Raw genomic sequence first — 18,530 nt, forward strand, 5'->3', positions numbered from 1 at the left:
TGTTGGGCTGTGTCTGCCTATCTTTCTATGTTGATGGACCTTGACTTGGAAGCTCTAGAACATCTACAGGACTGTGCTTTGGGTTGGACTGTATTTTCTGACCATTGGACTTCGTGCTTGGCCTATTTGGATTGACCCTGGACTGTGCATCCCGGCTGTTGAGCTTTGGACTTGACCTACTGTATTTGTCAGTGGGACTTGGAGTCAGGGGTTCAGGTGAAAGGTCAACAATGCTGCTGTAATTGTTGGTCCTAGCCCAGGAGCTACCAGGCATATTCATTAGGTCCAAAATGTCTGTACTGGACAATGCACTATAAGATGCACTATTTGGAACTTGCATGTGAGGCATGAAAAGGAATCTCATGGTCAGCAATCTTATCCTGTTGCTTCTTGCTCTCTGACCAGTCTTACCAAGAAGTCTCCACGGGACACATGATAAATGGATGCTCATCAAAATTTGATAATTCTGAACAAAACAAATTAACTGAATTTTGGATCTTCATCATCATTATTTTTCATTCCAGTCGTTCTAGATGATGGATTTTATCATCCCTGTTCCATTCTGACTCTAAGTGGAGGGGGAAGGAAATTTGCTGCCTGATCTATGATGACGCCTGAAGTTAATGTTATTGTTGCCATGAATGAAAAAACATTGTGTACCAAGGGTAAGTGGACTTCAGCTAACACTGTTAGAGAAGTCATTTTGCTTTGCTGCCTTGTCCTTCTCCTTGCAAACATTTGCTTAGCAACACCTGACCTCGGTTATCATATAATGTTTACTTTGATAATATGCGTACAGTAATCATGGACATTTACTTGCATTAGTTAAAAAGTTTGCAGACTGAGGTCTGGAGATCCCAGAGATGCTTGTTGGGTGCTTATCAGGGGCTCCTCAGTGAGAAGACCAGCAATGACAGATAAGCTTGCCAACCACTATAAAGCTACACCTGTCATGAACATACATGACAAAATTTGGGAGTGTCCTAGCGGTCATCTTAGGCTCTCGCAGGGTGACAGTGAGGTCCAACCTGTGTGAAATGCTTTGCACTCTAGAACCACACCTCAGAATCCTAGTTGATATTCACGGCCTTAGAAACCTTGCAAAATTCTTCTTTGGACGATCACTTTTTTTTGTTGCTTTATTTCCATGCCCCCCGCCCCGCTCTGCCCGCCCAGTAAATAATGTCAATCGAGAGTGTACAGAATTTCAAAACATAAAGGAACCTCCTGGAGGAGATTCATGGAGCCATCCAGTCCAATAGAGTAGACCATTTTCCACAGTGGCCAATTGGAAACCCACAAGCAGGGCATGGAGGCAACAGCAGGACACACCCAGAATAAAACCCCAGTCTGAAGAGGCCCTTTGTAAACTGAAAACGTTGCAAAAGTACAATTGGTTGTAGGTTTTTGTACCAGAACCATTGTCGGAGGGCCACTGTTGATCAGCACTGCAGAGCACCGTGGCCTGCAGCCAGTGCTTTTTTCCTGGGGGTACGCATACTACCCCTAAACATTTTGTGAATCTAAGTTTGGCCTCATTGGGGGGCAGTATTTCAATATGAGTAGGAAAATGAGAGTACCCCTAAACATTTTTTAAAGAAAAAAAGCACTGCCTGCAGCCAAAAGCTCAAAGTCTCTCTTCAGAGAGAGCCTCTCCTAGGAGCACCAGAGTTTTCATCAGTGGGGCTGTGGGGTGGGGGGTGGGGAATAAGGACCGAAGAATTGCAATTCCAAATACAGTACAGCAACCTCCATATGCCAGTGAACAGCAGACCTGCATATAGGAGACAGAATTCTTAGGGGAAGGATTTGAACTCTACTGCATCACTTTAAACCATCAGGCTTTGCCCAAGTCAGACCCTCCCAGTGTCCCTTTTTTCCAGGGACAGTCCTGGATTTACAGAAGCCACCCCAGTTTCTAATTTGATCCTGGAATGTCATGCTTTTCCTTAGGATGTCCCTGTTTTCATTGGGGAAATGTTGGAGTGTGTGGAGTTCTGTGACCCCCTGAGCCAAGGAGCCAACAACCTTTAGAATACACCTGAAGTCAGCCCTGTATAGGAAAGTTTTTTTAAAAAAAATGTTTAATGTTTTATTATGCTTTTATATATGTTGGACGCCAGCCAAAGTGGCTGGTGCAGCCCAGTGAGATGGGCAGGGTATAAATAATAAAATTATGATTACGTATGTCCCTATTTTCATTGGAGAAATGTTGGGAGGTATGTCATTTTGTTGCCTGAGGTGGAATGACTCCCTGTCTCCCCACTCCCCAATGTTAAGGCACATAATACTTGAGGCCAGCCAAGTACTTCGTCACCGGAGGCAGAAAATCCCACGATTTTACTGCCAGTAAAAATAAGAGTAATAATAAATTAACTGTCATTCAAAACCTGGAGTCTGAGATGGCCTCTTCACTCTGTCTAATAGTAGGGCTGACCCTGTAAAGCATGGGTAGGCAAACTAAGGCATGGGGGCCGGATCCGGCCCTGTCGCCTTCTAAATCCGGCCCGCAGACGGTCCGGGAATCAGCGTGTTTTTACATGAGTAGAATGTGTCCTTTTATTTAAAATGCATCTCTGGGTTATTTGCGGGGCATAGGAATTCGTTCATTTCCCCCACCCCCTTCAAAATATAGTCCAGCCCCCCACAAGGTCTGAGGGACAGTGGACCGGCCCACGGCTGAAAAAGGTTGCTGTGAAGCGTCTACACTCAGAGTACTCACGATGCTGCACATACTTGTTTTGGTGACTCAGGGGCCAGCAGGCAACTGACCAAATGTCTGGATAGTCACTGAGAACAGGTGACAGTTGCCTTGTGCAGAGTGCACTCTTTTGGTTCCTACGTGTATTTGCATACTCACAGTTCTGCGGGCCATATAAATGTGTGGTTTGTTTCTTTGCTAGGACTTGCAGGTCCTGGTACTGTGCCATGACAGGTTTATGAATTACCCAGTCGTGGTACGAGGTGAGAGTGGGGCAGGAAGGGAATCCACAGAATCCCATAAGAGTGTTTTAACTCTTTTGCAGGTGACAGGAGTGGGATCAACGCCTGAAGAAGCAGAGGATCCAGACTAAGATGCACCTCTCCCAGTGCACCTCCAAGTTCCATTTCCCCCCACTTTAAGGTTGGTGAAGTCTTCCCAGGATAAAGATTGGTATTGCAAGAGTGGTATTGATATCATTATCATTATCATTATCATTATCATTATCATTATCATTATCATTATCATTATCATTATCAGTGCTTTTTTCTGGGGGGACGCAAGGGTACACATACCCCTAAACATTTTGTGACTATAACAGGAGAAGCAGCTGAAAAATTTAAATTTTTAGTTTCTTCTCTAGCATAGTGAATCGTCAGTTCCATTGCTACCCCTGATGGTGGCCTCATTTCCTGTCACGGTGTTTCCTGAGTCTCAGATGGAAGCGAGCGTTTAATGTGTGAAGTAGGAGTTGTAATCTAGCACGGTGATTGGTCAGTTTCATTGTATTTACTTTTCCCAATTTGAACTATAAAATGGTGATTTTCCCTGAGTCAAAATGAGAGTACCCCTAAACATTTTTTTAAGAAAAAAGCACTTATTATTATTATTATTATTATTATTATTAAAATGCACCAGGATTTAGTAAAGATTACTAAATTTAGTAAAGATTTAGTAAAGATCCCCTAGGCTGCAATCCTATTTATGTCTTTACTAACTCAAAAAAGGAGAGAAATAGCAAAGTTGGATAATATGGAGATGGGCAAAGTTTACTTTAATCATGCAGGTCTAAAGAAAACCACTGGGACTAGCAGAGCGATGAGCCAAAGGAAATGAATGGGCTACTTGGTGGATAAAATTCAGATTGCAAATGCAAATCAATGCACGAGAGAGAGAGAGAGAGAGAGAGAGAGAGAGAGAGAGAGAGAGAGAGAGAGCAACTCCTACATTGGTTTAATTAGTTTTAAATTGGTTATATCCATGCAGGAGCAAATCTTGGGCACCTCATGGGCAGCCCCAGGAGCTCCTGCAGCTGTGACCCACATCCAGAGTTAAGTGATTTAAATGAGAAACTGGTAGAGAAAAGCAAAATAAATTGCCACTTTGGCATTATAATTCATTGGGGTTACACAGTTGCAAAGCACTGAAGAAAGGAGCATATTGGAGTATCCTTAACCGATAAGTTTTACCCATCACAGCTGGGCGTGGGGAGACCAGATTGCTCCCTAAGGAAGCAAAAAATAGTCTTATCTGATATTTGGCAGCTTCCTAGGTTTTAAAATTCGGAACCCAATACCCAGTGCATGTTGTGGCTTTTGCACTAGACAGGCACCACTGTCAGGGACTGATCACTTCATGCTGTGAAGGAAAGGAGAAGCCAAGGCTATTCTTAGCCATGTTGCCTCCTTCCTTTTCTCATGCCCAACAGGTGAGCAGAACCATCAGAGAAGACAGCTCTGATATATATATATATTTTAAATGATATTTATTGAAAATTTTTAAAATTACAGAAAAAGACAAAGCAGAGAAAGAAAAAAGAAAAATCAGAAAAGAGAAAAAGGAAAAAAATCCACATCCAACAATACAAATTCAAAAAACAAAAATACACCACAAACAGATAAAAATAAAACCCACATTCTCAAATCTTCAACTTTCATTACCTTCTTTCTTTGACCTCCTCCTCCTCCCTTTTTTTGTATGCCAGTTAATAATTATCGCAGCAAATCCTTTCCATATTTCATAATATTCTGTCATTACATTACCTTAATCTATTTTCATCTTATCTTATAAAAAACCTTAAAACTTAAATCTTATTTTTACCCACTTCTCATAACCATAATATTCTTGCCTAATTCTTTAAACATTTTTACTAGAGCCAAGTAGTTTCATTCCAACATTTTTCTAACAGTCATCAATTTTATAAAACAATCCTAGTGATAAAAAAAAAGAAATAGAAACAATCCAATCTTCATCCAGCGTCCCTTCCTCCTGGTCCCGGGTTTTGTCAGTCCTTTTTATCCCATCGATCTAGCGCATTAACCTGGTAACCTTATATCCGAGGCCCTTAAGTCCCTTCCATGTCCCTTCCGCAGCTCTTCTTCATATTCACCTTTTGCTCGTGGGAACTCCAACTTGGTAATGTTTTTGACCCTTTTCAACAAATCAGCCCCTTTTCCATAGTCCAGACTAAACTCCATGTAGTATTTAAAAACATGTTTCAGAATCCCTCCAAAATTGAGAGCCCCCACAGCTCCAAACATCTCACGGCCCATTGCCAGACTCGGAAAGTCCAAACATCCCTGAATAGGGGGGTCTATCCAACCTCCCATTTCCAAATCAGTCCAAACTTTATCTTTCCTAATCTGGCTTTTTCCAAGTTCATTTGTCAAATCCAAAAGCTCATGTTCCTGCTGGGCCGCAGCTCCTTCCATCTCTGGCGCCCAAGATTCCGCAACATCCTCTTCTCTCACAGAGAAGACAGCTCTGATAAACTGGCATGTGAAGCGGGAAGGCGGGTGCTCTAGGAGTGTGTAGAAAGTGTCTAAGTTACTTAGAAGTCACACTGTTTGTCAGTTGTCTGGATCTGAGAGCATTTTCCCTGCTCAGAGCGAGTTGACTTTGGGTGCCCTGGACAAAGGATGGCGTGGTGATGACAGTGGAAACTAACATTTCTTGTGCACTTATCTGACTGATCACCTGTAAAAAGGGACAGCAGACACCAGGCTTATGAGATCTATTTTATTTTGTGTCAGAACCCCAAGATTCACGAATGTGGAGTCAGGTGCAACAGCCATATATGCTAAGAATTAAAGAATTCTGAAGGCAGGAATTTGCTTTGCTTTTTTTTTTTTTTTAATTATTATTAAGTACCCAAGGCTTAACAGAGCTCACAGTCCTTCCATACAAAATCCCATTGGGAGTCAGAAATCTTTCATGGTCTACTGTAAATCAGCAAGAGGTCTACAGTAGGTCCCCATCTACTTTCTGTCTCCCTCAATGCTATTCGCTCATAGCTGTATATTTACAAAGACACAGGTTACAAAGACACCAGTAAACCTCTGCCTAGCCCCTTTCAACTCCAAATGAAATTGATTCTTCGAAGACTCGATCTGTTAAAGAGAGCACAAAGCATTTCCCTCTCATGAGTAAATTTTTTTAAGGTCAACTGGTACTTTGTTGGGGCCAACACTGAAAAACAAATAGCTGTCGGACCGTCAGGGATGAGCACTTAAAGGACTCAAAAAATAATGAGTCTAACCATCTGGGCAGCTTCATTTAGAAAGAATTCAATGCCACTGATTAGTTTGTATTGTTGAAACAATAAAATGTTCTTTTTAAAAAAGAGAGACCAATGTCTTGACATTCCGAAACAGACTGGGAGGCAAGGCAGTCCACTCATGCCAATAAGATGCTTATGCTAAAATAATTTCCACAAGGCTCTGGGTGGAACTGAGGCTGTGCACATATTCGAGGCTTAAAATGCAATAACTTCGTTTCCCCTTGCTGCTTTTCAAGTGGCTTTTTCACATTGCTGTATTTATCGGAGAGTGGGTGGAGATGTCTTCACCCAATGCACATTACCTAATTTGCTTTCCCTCACCAAACTCCTGTTCAAGGAGGCTGTCGTCTGTGCATGCGTTGTCAACTGCACATGCACGACAGCTGTCTCAAATGTACACACCTAAGCTTCACGTTTTCAGATTGGATGATGGAAGCTGGTTTGAGGGAAAATGCATCAAACAGCAGTATTTCTTGAACTACAGGAGACAATATGGATTGTGGATAACTTCATGTGTGCTCAGCTTCAAACACCAGTGGCAGGAGCACACTGAAGCCAGAAACAATGTCAATGAGTACACAGCCTAAATCAGAATGGAAGTTGTTCAGAGTAGAGCAGAGTTTAAATACTTTAAATAAATAAATGTCTTGCTTAAAACTCTCCCTAGCAATTAAACATTATATGATTGAGATAGCATCATAAACTAGTTCCTACATTGTTTTAAACAGTTGCTGATTTATTTATTTTTCGAGTGGTTGAGTGAAGACATATGGATATGTTATATATTGTGATAAATAACACAGTTAAATTAATATCTAGCCAGCCAGCTAGCAAACAATAACATGGCCGAGCCACCTTGTGGAGCAAGGTTGAATTTGACATCACTCACACACTTCATCAGGAGAGGGGCAAAGAGGGGGGAGGTGGATGCGCCAATCTGAATTACATAACAAAAATGCTTCTCAACCCCAGAGCATTAGGAAGTCAAATTACCTCTCTGATGCCTTTCCTCATAGCTTCATCAAACACTGCAGGACTTGAATCTGCTAAAAGGCTTCTTCAAACACATTTATCTCTGCTAAAGTAAATGTGTGAAATAGCTCTCCTGTAGAAAAGGTCCTTTAAGTTCACCCACTGAAACCATCTGTTGTGTGAATCAAATTCAATAGCTTTATATGATTCCATTAAACACACAACATATATAGTTGGCAGAATGTCTTCTCACCCCCTCATATTTTTTATTAAAGAGCCATAAGAGGTTATTTACTTTTATTGTTTTCTTAGTTCCTATTTTCTTTCATCTTATTGGCAAGGAGCACAATGCACACTGATTAAAAAAATGCATCCATAAAAATAACAAAACAATCAAGCCTAGACTGGTTCCCTCATTCATTTTCATTTTCATCTTTTTGATACGGTAGTGTCATATATATATATATTTAAAACCATTCTAATTTCCTCTGGGGAATATTTTGTATGCAGGCACCCCCCTGTGGTGACAATTGGTATTTATGTCAAGTGAAAAGCTTGAAAATTGAACAGGATTACTTGACCAGGTAGAGATACCAGCCATCTTCACACAGCCAGGATCAGGACGCATTCCTAATTGTACGCGAGTGAAATTGAGCACAACTTCAAACAATCTCCTCATGACTTTGCCACATCAGATGTGGTGGGCATCCTTTGCTTAACCAGTGCTATTTTTCTAGAAAAAAAGAGGTGCTGGAACTCACCATGAACACCTCCCTTGTTCTCTTATACAGTGGTACCTCAGGTTAAGAACTTAATTCGTTTTGGAGGTCTGTTCTTAACCTGAAACTGTTCTTAACCTGAAGCACCACTTTAGCTAATGGGGCCTCCTGCTGCTACTGCGCCGCCGGAGCACAATTTCTGTTCTCATCCTGAAGCAAAGTTCTTAACCCGAGGTACTATTTCTGGGTTAGCGGAGTCTGTAACCTGAAGCGTATGTAACCTGAGGTACCACTGTAATGGCGCCCACCTGAGAGGGACTGAAATGGAGTTCTGGCAAGTTCCAGCTGTGAAAAAGCCCTGCTTAAGCCTGCTCTAAGGCCAAATATGTTACAATGCTGCTGTTGTCCATGTAAACCTGATATCTTAAGGAAGGAAAGGACCACACATTATGAACGGTACAGCGCTGCCGTTTAAATGGCCACCCCCACTGTGAGGTTTCTTCATCATCATCCCTACAATGAGGCAGAATGAAGCAGGGGCTTCAGGTGGCAGATTCTGAGGTCCGGGAGCGGCCAGAGCTGTGAGTGCCTGTGCCAGCCTGTTGCCCTCAACTGCAGTGGAAAACACTGTCCTTTCCCAGTATTGGAGTAAGATTCAACTACCAGTCCCGCTGGCTCCTATCTGTGCCTTGGAGAAGGCGCCATCTTGTCCTTTACCTCATAGCTGTCAACTTTTCCCTCTTCTTGTGAGGAATCCTATTTGGAATAAGGGAATTTCCCTTTAAAAAAGGGAAACGTTGACAGCTATGCTTCACCTCAAGTGGCAAAATGTCTTGAACAGGCCTTGGCAAAAGGGAAAGAGGGAGATCTCATAATGGACTACCGTATTTATTAACAGCAGGCCTCTTTTACATTGCAACATGTAGTTCTGCCCTTTTTCTCAGTATTTTCTAGACCAGCACAATGACCAATGCACAGAAGGTAACCTATTTGGAGGCACATGGTTTTTTTTAAGATCTTGTTGCTGTGTGTATTATTACTGTTTACAATTGCAATTTAGAAGTATAATAGGCTGTACCAGTGCTATTTTTCTAGAAAAAGAGGTGCAGGAACTCACCACGAATGCCTCCATTCTTCTCTTATAATGGCAATGGCACCCACCTGAGAGGTACCGAAACTCTGGTGAGTTCCGGCTGAAAAAAAAGTGCCCTGGGCTATGCTTAGAGATGGGCATGGTAACAGAAGCAGGTTTTAATTTCAAATAAAAATGCAAAGCTTTAATGGCTTTTGCCTGCAGCGATTATTCATGTATTTCTGGTTTTTATAGCAGCAGCAGCAGCAGTAGTTAATCAAGGGTGCAAATGGCAAATGCCCAGTCTTGAGAGAAATGAGCTGTGCAAAAGATTCAGACAAACATGGCCCAACTGTTCATATAATGGTTACATAAGACGTGTATTTAGCATCACACACCTTTGCTCACAATTTGCTGCAGATCAGCATGTCCTTCAGTTCTCTTCCTCCATTAAAATGGCAAGCAAACAAAAGGGGGGGGGGGCTCTTTCCAAAAGCAGGAGAGCCATGTGTCCTTGCCAAGAGTCACATGCTCCAGGAACGGACAATATAAAAGCAAAAAATCAACCACCGTTCACTGCTTTCATGTCCTCGTCTACTCTCCTTTCCATGGTTTCAATTCTCCCATTGAAGCTAAAGAACAAAAGGGAACTTGCTTCATGCAAGGGACTCGGTCTTAGTGCAGTTTCTAACAAGTTAAGATGGATCTTCTCCACAGCCATGGCGTGCTCATAATTCAGCATTTGCAGAAGGATTACAGGTCATACCAGAGCTTTCTAAACTTCATGTCACATGTCGGAGATCCTCGGAACATTTTTTCAATTTATTTTCCTCTTTGGTTCCAGCTTAATCAAGTGGTTGGGACAAAAATGATCTGGGTGGCAGTGATCGGTGATTGGTTTAATCTTATATTTAAATGGTAAGGTTCGTTGCTTCCTTGGAAACTTTGGGAATGGCAGGATCCACAGTCTTCTGAGATGAGAAATCTTCTGGGGACTGCTGGTTACTGAAATTATTTAGGGTTTCATTGAATGCTAGCCGGAGTTGATCCATTAACACTGATGTGTATAACTAACTTAGGCTCATTAATTCCAATGAGTCTGTTCCCTTAGTTGGATGCAACCTGTAGTATATAAGCTTTGAAGAGTTATCTTTCCCCCTTTTAAACAGGACAAAGGAAAGTAAGGCTTCTGCTTCAGCATATTATGGTAAAACTGATCTAGCCGTCAAGCAAGAATAAGAGAGAGTGGTATGCTGCTAAATAACGTGTTGGATTTGTGTGTCCATTGAAGATAATGCTTTCTTTTCTGGCAGGATTTTGTTTGGTCATCGTCCATATTGGTGGGTCCAGGAGACAATGATCTATCCAAACCAAACTACCCCATGCCTTGAGCAGTTTCCTATAACATGTGAAACAGGACCAGGTAAGATATAGAGTATGATCTGCACGCCACTGCAAAGCAGAACTGGGGTTGGTCTGTGTCTGGGAACGTTGCCTTTGGTTCTATGATAGAAGGAAGGTGGGAAATAAATGTGAGAATAATTTTGTGTATGTGTGTGTGTGTGTGTGTGTGTATGCCTTCACTACTATGGAGTTGCAAATGGCCAGCTGTCCGATTTTTTTTATTTTTTGGGGGGGGAGATTTAAATTAGGGAAGAAATTCCCCAGAATGATTTAAAACAGCATGAAGTACTGAAAAGACCTGGTTCAACTGCTTGTGATAACATTCACATCCTTGCCCCCATCTGTAGAAAAGCAGTGTAGAAAATGCTAGTCTTAGTAGGAGATTTCAACTTCAGAAGTAGGTTTCATAAGAATGATTAACTGCAGAAAAGAAAGAAGGAAGAGAAGGAAAAATTGCATATCATTGTAGCAATGAATAGATCAGGTACTATTTGTTCCACCAGCTACAGGGTAGCTGAGTCAATCATTTATAAGGATGGGCTTTAAGTTCTGGAAACCAATAAAACTGTTTAGGACCAGCAACATAAGTGGCTTGGTACTCATTTCCCTGAGAAGTTAATATCTAGTCTGGCTGCAAAGAACAGCTGCTTGAAGTGTTTCTTCATGCCATGCTTTTCCATACCATGTTACCAAGTATTACTACAGGCCAGTGAAATATGGATTTGACAAAAAGGAGCTGTGAGCAATTTACCAGGCACAGAAACATAGCAAGCTGCCTTATCCTGAGCCCATTTCGTGGAGCCTTGTCTACACTGAGTGGCAGTGGCTCTTCAGGATTTCAGGCAGGGAGTCTCTCCTAGCCCTACCTGGATGCTGGGGATGGAACCTGGGACCCTCTGCATGGAAAGCAGATGCTCTAACAGGTGAGCTATGGCCCTTCCCCAAATGCAAGTGCCGTGCACCAGCACCACATGGTATTGAGATTAGCCTGAAGACATGTGATACAGTTCTACTGCTGAAGCAAAGGAACACTGGCCCCATCAGCCAATCGCATGGGAAACCTCCTGGGTTTCGCATGTAAGTTGGAGGGTAAACGGGATACAAGTGAAATAAACTGATGTAAGGAAACAGCTTCCCATCTGACTGGGTTGTCCCAGACACTGGGCAGCTTCCAACATATATAAAAACATTATTAAATAGTAAATATTGAAAAACTTCCCTATACAGGGCTGCCTTCAAAAGTCTTCTTATAAAGGTTGTATAGTTACTTATCTCCTTGGCTCAGGGGTAGCATAACTCCATACCCTCCAACATTTCTCTGCTGAAAATAGGGGTGTCCTAAGGAAAAGCGGGACATTCCAGGATCAAATCAGAAACCAGGAAGGCTTCTGTAAATCCAGGATTGTCCCTGGAAAATAGGGACACATGGAAGGTCTGCAGCTCCATCTCTAATAGATTAGAGATTAGAATGCTAATTTTGCTACCATGAGTATGGATCAGTTACCTTTATGGTTAGGGATTTTATTTTCTTTGCTTTTTAAGATTCATTGGCTGCTAGTTTCCGTGGGTGATTTCTCCTTCTCTGGTCTGATGGGAGATGTCTCTTAAGATTGGGCATCTAGTTGCTCTGCATGAACTGCATATGAATACTGCAGGCAATTTAGTCCTATGGGCACATCTGAAGTTTATAAGGCGGCTCTTACCTGCTCCTGATCACTGTTTGCTGATCCCCCCTGTAACTGCAGTATTGTTAATTAAGTCGTTTGGAATGCTAGATGCCCACAACCCTGCCTTGCGACAGACACATGGGCTTTGGAGATGTACTGGTGCCTTTTGGAATTTTACCACTGCCTTTGTTATTTCCCCACAGGAAGCCCCTCTGGACATGCCATGGGATCATCATGTGTCTGGTATGTGATGGTGTCAGCAGCCCTGAGCTACACGGTCAGGCAGAAAGGGAAATCAACCATTAATCTGCACAGGTCAGTCTCTTTCCCAAAGCCACCCGTTTAGGAACATTATACATTTGCCACGAGATGGGCAGTGCGAAAATGTGAAAATGCTTTCGGTCACCTTTTGTTACTGTTTTTTTGATCAAGAAGCAACAATACAAAGGAGATTTTGCAGCGGTTCCTTTGGTAACTTAAAGCTTTATGTGCCATTAATGCCGAACTCAAGAGAGAGGAGCGGAGGGTGAGATGATAAAGACATGCCCTCACAGAAGGCTAGAGAGGCCCATTCCGCTTCCAATTATGGAGACCTTTCACCATGAAACAATTAAAAATGACAAAACATGAAAACAAAATACAGCAATTTTTTTGGTCTGATGCACTTAAAAAACAGGTACAGTGGTACCTCGGGTTAAGTACTTAATTCGTTCTGGAGTTCCGTACTAAACCGGAAACTGTTCTTAACCTGAAGCACCACTTTAGCTAATGGGGCCTCCCACTGCCGCTGCGCCGCCAGAGCACAATTTCTGTTCTCATCCTGAAGCAAAGTTCTTAACCTGAAGCACTATTTCTGGGATAGCAGAGTTTGTAACCTGAAGCGTATGTAACCTGAAGCGTATATAACCCGAGGTACCACTGTAGTGGCATGCTAAATGCCAAAATAAAAAACAACAAGTTTCTAAATTTGAGGACTCTTTGACTTTGAGGTCCAGGCCAAATGGCATCCACTCTGATCAGCCCTGAACTGAGATGTGGATGCTGAGAAGAGAGAGGGGGAAAACAGTCTAATAATTTTCATTTGGTTTTTGTTATTATTTCCTCCAACTGTTTCTTTAACAGAATCACCTGGTCTTTCCTGTGGAGCATGTTCTGGATTATTCAGATCAGTGTGTGTGTCTCGAGAGTCTTCATAGCAACACATTTCCCTCACCAAGTCATCCTTGGAGTGATTGCTGGTAATAAGGACAGAGCTTTCTTTTTCTATGGCAGGATTTTCTATGTACAGGATTTTGAAAATTATGGGAAAGTGTGTTCATCACTATATTATGTGGGTAGTGGGAATGCATATCTAACCAGGTGTTCATGTCAATGTTAAAGTTGTTTTCAAAATTCTGAAGCGATAAGGAGTAAGAAGCGGTGGCAGCAGGGCTAAATTTCACACACTGATTTTAACTTATTTAGCTGCTGGCTTCTAGTTAAGACTTTTAAGTGAAAAGGAAGTGTACTTAGTTTAGGCTATGTACCCATTAGTGACTTAAACTCCTCTGCATTTCAAGTCACATTTCCACATTGCGGTACACACCAGAGTGATGGTGGGGCTGTCTCCACCTGATGTGCTGGGCCTATTTGGTTTCCCAACGCCTGCAACCCAACTCCATTCAAGAAGTTGTCTTCTGTGCAATGACTTTCTCAAGTGGACACACCTCAGCTTAACTGCAGAGTGACTGTGGCTGACCTTTTCAATTCAGATGGTGTGTGTGTGTGTGTGTGTGTGTGTGTTTGTGTGTGTGTGTAACCTCTAAGTGATTTTTAAAAAGATAAAACATTAAAAGTAACTAAAGGCAGTTAATAACAGGTATTTAAAAATGTTCAAAAGATGATTAAAATCAACAGTAAACAAAAGGATTAAACACATGCCAGCGTTCTTCATGTCTGGATACTCTTGCCTAAACAAAAACATTTTAAGCAGATGACAAAAAGAGAACAGCGAAGGTGCCTGTCTTACGAAGGGATACATTTTGCAATACCTTAAATATCACACCAAACTCTCATTCTGGTGTGTGGGGTTTTTGGCTAAGCATGGAAATATATCCGTTTCAAGTAAACACATCACTTCTAATGTCTCGTTTCTTCCTTCACAGGCATGCTCGTTGCTGAAGCGTTTGAACATGCCCCAGCCATCCAAACAGCAAGTTTAAAAACATATATCCAGACAAATGTGTTCCTCTTTGTTTCTGCTCTCGGCTTTTACTTGGTTCTGAAGCTTATCGATATTGATCTTTTGTGGTCTATTCCGAAGGCAAAGAAGTGGTGTGCCAACCCAGAGTGGATCAATATTGACACGACTCCATTCGCCGGACTGGTGAGGAACTTAGGTGCCCTGTTTGGGCTAGGCCTCAGCATTAACTCTGAGATGTTTATCTTGGGCTGTAAAGGTAAACATGGCTATAAACTGAGTTTCAGGATGTCATGCATAGCTACATCCTTAGCCACGCTACAGCTCTATGATTTTATCAAGATACCCACCCACACCGAGTATCTGTTTTACATCCTTTCTTTCTGTAAAAGTGCAGCCATACCGCTTACGGTTGTAGCCTTTGTTCCGTATTGCATATACTTGCTCATGAAGCCAACAGAAAAGAAGTTTCGGTAGACATTAATGGTTGGTTTGCCTTGGAAGATCCTGGAACATCTTAAGATGCCAAGGATGCTCTGTGGCCGAAGACTCAAAACAGTTATTTCACTTTCTCTCACTCTCCATTCCGAACAATGGTGGGTATATTTCTGATTTGCAAAATCGAAAAGAGGCTTACACCCAGGACTGAGATTCTCATACCAGGAATAATGATCAGTTAAGACCCAAATACTGTTGATTAGAATGTTATAACATGGCTGCCTGAGCTTCCAACAGTTATGAAAAGTTTGTATATACGTATGTACAGGTAGTCAAAGCGTGCTGGATTTTTTTCTGCCCTGAAACTGAAAAGTGCTTTGCCTACCTGCTCCTCTGTCTCAGCCCAGGAGATGTATAGTTTTACTCAGCACTGCATTTTATGTATTTGTGTGGGCATGTGTACATTTGTATAGTTACTAGTAAATTACACTTGCATTCTGCAAGCACCTACCTATGTTTCTGGCGACCCCTAGAGCTCACACTTCCCTCACATCCAAGCCTTAAGCAACTCTGTGACCCATGTGTGACTTACTTTGCTCTCTGCTGAAATGCTGACATCTATTCTGAGATAAATGTCATGACCCAAGTTATTACTGTTAAGACCCAATATAGTCATTTTGTCAGACTTTTCTATTCATCAGTGTTTTGTGGACTGTATATGTGCCAAATTTCTTTGCTAGGTGACCCAGAATTTCCACCACCTTTTGGGAGTATATGTGTTTTTGTCTTGTATCGTCCCATCCCATTTAGTAAGACACAGAGGCTACAACCCTATACTCACTTAGCTGGGACTTAAGAGTCAGTGAACTCAATTTGGATTTCAAGTAGAAATGTATAGGATTTGCACTGTTACTCTCTGCCTTTCAGAGCCTTTCAGTTTTTTCAGTTAACTGTGGAGTGTTTTGGACAATGAATGTGCAAAATTTCAGCTTTCTGGGAAGCTTGGAAGATGCTCAACCATTTGAGGGTGCTCTTTGAATCCTCTGTTTTGTGGGAGCTGTGTACAAATGTCCCATTTTCAACTTTGTGTAACAACTGGGGTGCTTTGGACTATACATGTACCAAATGTCAAGGCTCTACAATATTGGGTCTCATTTATTCACTGAAAATAGAGAAAACAAGTAATTAATATTTACTAAAATTATGCTATTATATGATACAACTTATCTGGAGCATATAATGCTGTCCTCAGATTTTTCCAAGAATGTGAAGCAAAAGTAACTACTTAGTTGGTTATTACATAACAGGAAGGCAAGTATTTTTGCACTGATATGTCACTTGTGTTTTTGTATCTTGCATGGTATTTCTGCACCCTCCCTTGCCTTGAACTGTGCAGTCTAGTGATGAAAATGGAAACATCTTTTATACATTAAACTTCTCATTCAAATACTGGTAATATCTGCATTACTTAACAGGTCAGGAGTTTTTACCCCTTGAAAGCAGCTGAATCATTGTTAGATAAGTATATAGAGTTGTAGCTTAGAAAAGGACAAACTATTTATTGATATGCGTGCTCTGTGCTACATACAACTTGTATGGAATCATAATGTTCAGCCTCACAGCCTTTCCACCTTGGTAGACTGAGGAACTGAAAGACGCAAATATGCGAGAGATAATGCTTTGACCAAGGTCATGGCAGAGGTGTGACCTGAAGCCCACATTTCTTCATATTCAACTGGCACCCCAAATTCGGCACCATTAATTCATCACATCCCAGCTCCTGCTAGGAAAGATCCACTGCAATACCATGGATGCATGCCATAAGTAGATGTTTAGACGGAACCAAAGCTAAATAAATTTTCCTTATTAATGGCAGTCACAAAGATTAATCTACATATCATTCACACACATCCAACATTTGGCAAAGTCATTTTGCATCTGGAACAATAAACACGCACTAAATCTAAACCAGGGATGGGGAATCCTTTGGCCCTCCAGATGTTTGATTCCCAACTCCCATCAGCCCCAGGCAACATGGCCAATGGTCAGGGATGATGGGAGTTGTGGTCCAACAAAAATATCCTCACAATAAGCAAATATGAGTGTACTGTATTGTAATTCTGCCACTACACATTGGCACACAATGCAGCTTATCTCAGTCATTTCTGGGTGTCTACTGTTCTGCTCACATCAGCATTCTTGCTCTCCACAGCTGTTTACGTAAAGCATCATAACATTAAGCTACATACTGGTACTTTTCAAATGCAAAAAGTAGGGTGCCTTACCCAGGCAGCATACAATCATTTCTGAATACTGTATTCATAGTACGGTGCTTTTGTTTTGTTTTAACAAAAGCCACATACCTAATTGTATTGTTATATTGCTGTCTTGTGTTCTGTCTTTTTATTTTTATTTTAAATACAAAACTCCTCTAGAGGCACAAAGGCATGTTCCCTTTGAGAGACAGAGGGAGAGAAGTGCATCATAGCAGGGATGGTGTTTGAGTAAAGAAAGCTTAGCTGATGAACGATACACTTTAGTGAATTAAATTTACGTAAATATAAAATATTAACTGCGAAGGAAAAATCTTTTGCTTTTGATGGTAGTAGGTACTGTATTTGAAGAGGCATTCATTTCTTTTCTGTGTGTGCAAGAAGAAGCAATCCTATACCCACTTCCTGGGGGGGGGGGGGAAACCCCACTGAACCCAGTGGGACTAAGTTTTAGTAGACATGAAAAGGATTGTACTATAAATGTTGCTGCCTTCATTTGCTCTAAGTACAGGTATATTATTGAGCTATTGCCAAAGGATTTCCCCCCCTTTTTCCTTGGTGTAAATGTCAGTAATTTTCACAAACATTTCTGACATTCTCCTGTTAAGTGACAATCACCAATGCTTAACAAGCCTGGAGGATACTAGAATGTCACCTTGTGAACTTAATTTGCAATGCATGAAGAGTTCCAACACAGAGCAGGGGGATTTGGGAAAACCGTTTATATCAAGCCAGCTACAATCCCAATTATTCTTTTCCTGTTAACGGTTTCCTCTCTGTAAATTGCTAACAGCTACATGAGGGAAATCTAGTTTTAAATTGATTGATTTTTGGCAGCATGTATATTTCCAAATTAACAGATTGCGTTTACGAGAAGGCCTTTTCCACAAATCTTATTTAAGATTTGGGGTTACCAAATACGCTTTAAAAAAAACCAATGCTCTGGAACATCACACCTCTATACCAATGGATAGCCCTTGTTTGGGACTCATCAGTTTGAGCTGCTTTACTTCTAAGTCACTGTTTGATGCCTAATTCGAACTCCCTTTCCACATTATGATGATGAAACCCCATAATAAATCCCATGAATTGCCCAGATGAAAAGGTAGAAAGTATGGTCATGTATAGGCCTGGCTCTTCCCATTCAATCAGCCAAAGACAGCTGTGACTTGGCAGCACGCAGCTGTCAGGGACATCAAGGAGGATGCAACCACCTCTGGGTACCATCATGGCCCTGGAGACAGAATCCCCTTCTTCTGGGGATGAGGCTGAGGATTCTGAACCAGAACAGAGAAGGCAGTCAGGGCCAGCTTCCACCAGATGAGCCAGGGCGAAGTTCCCCTACAGCTTGAGAATGATTGGACTTGGGGGATTCCATTGCAGAAACCCAAGTGAGACCATTGCCTTTGAATACCAGTTCCTGGGAATCAGAGGTGGGCAGGATGTCATTGTACCTAGGTCCTGCTTGCAGGCTTTCCACAGGTATCTGGATGGCTGCTGTAAGAACAGGATGCTGGACTAGATGGGCCATGGACCTGACCCAGCA

At 41.8% G+C, this 18,530-nt stretch overlaps 1 protein-coding gene and 1 long non-coding RNA gene across 2 annotated transcripts; both read left to right on the top strand.

Moving 5' to 3' along the window:
* The first annotated feature begins 278 nt into the window (after positions 1–278).
* On the top strand, positions 279–6,080 carry LOC308458905. Its single transcript, XR_013977770.1, has 3 exons — positions 279–665; positions 3,027–3,124; positions 6,017–6,080. It is a non-coding gene; the product is annotated as an uncharacterized lncRNA (long non-coding RNA).
* A 3,162-nt stretch (positions 6,081–9,242) lies between these two features.
* G6PC2 (glucose-6-phosphatase catalytic subunit 2) lies at positions 9,243–16,158 on the top strand. The gene is made up of 5 exons (XM_080972403.1): positions 9,243–9,941; positions 10,337–10,446; positions 12,298–12,409; positions 13,217–13,332; positions 14,239–16,158. Exons 1-5 carry the CDS (start codon positions 9,724–9,726, stop codon positions 14,748–14,750), a joined length of 1,068 nt encoding a protein of 355 aa, XP_080828529.1. The 5' UTR covers positions 9,243–9,723; the 3' UTR covers positions 14,751–16,158.
* Positions 16,159–18,530: the final 2,372 nt, after the last annotated feature.

This window comes from Podarcis pityusensis (assembly GCF_964106645.2).
Source record: "Podarcis pityusensis genome assembly, chromosome: 1".
NCBI classification, from domain to species: domain Eukaryota; kingdom Metazoa; phylum Chordata; class Lepidosauria; order Squamata; family Lacertidae; genus Podarcis; species Podarcis pityusensis.

What these genes read in the sequence shown, in the direction of transcription:
- G6PC2 (XM_080972403.1), top strand. Translation starts at nt 9,724, where the DNA reads ATGGATCTTCTCCACAGCCATGGCGTGCTCATAATTCAGCATTTGCAG. An exon ending in AACATGTGAAACAGGACCAG is followed by an intron (nt 10,447 to 12,297) that starts GTAAGATATAGA and finishes ATTTCCCCACAG; the next exon opens with GAAGCCCCTCTGGACATGCC. An exon ending in CATCCTTGGAGTGATTGCTG is followed by an intron (nt 13,333 to 14,238) that starts GTAATAAGGACA and finishes CTTCCTTCACAG; the next exon opens with GCATGCTCGTTGCTGAAGCG.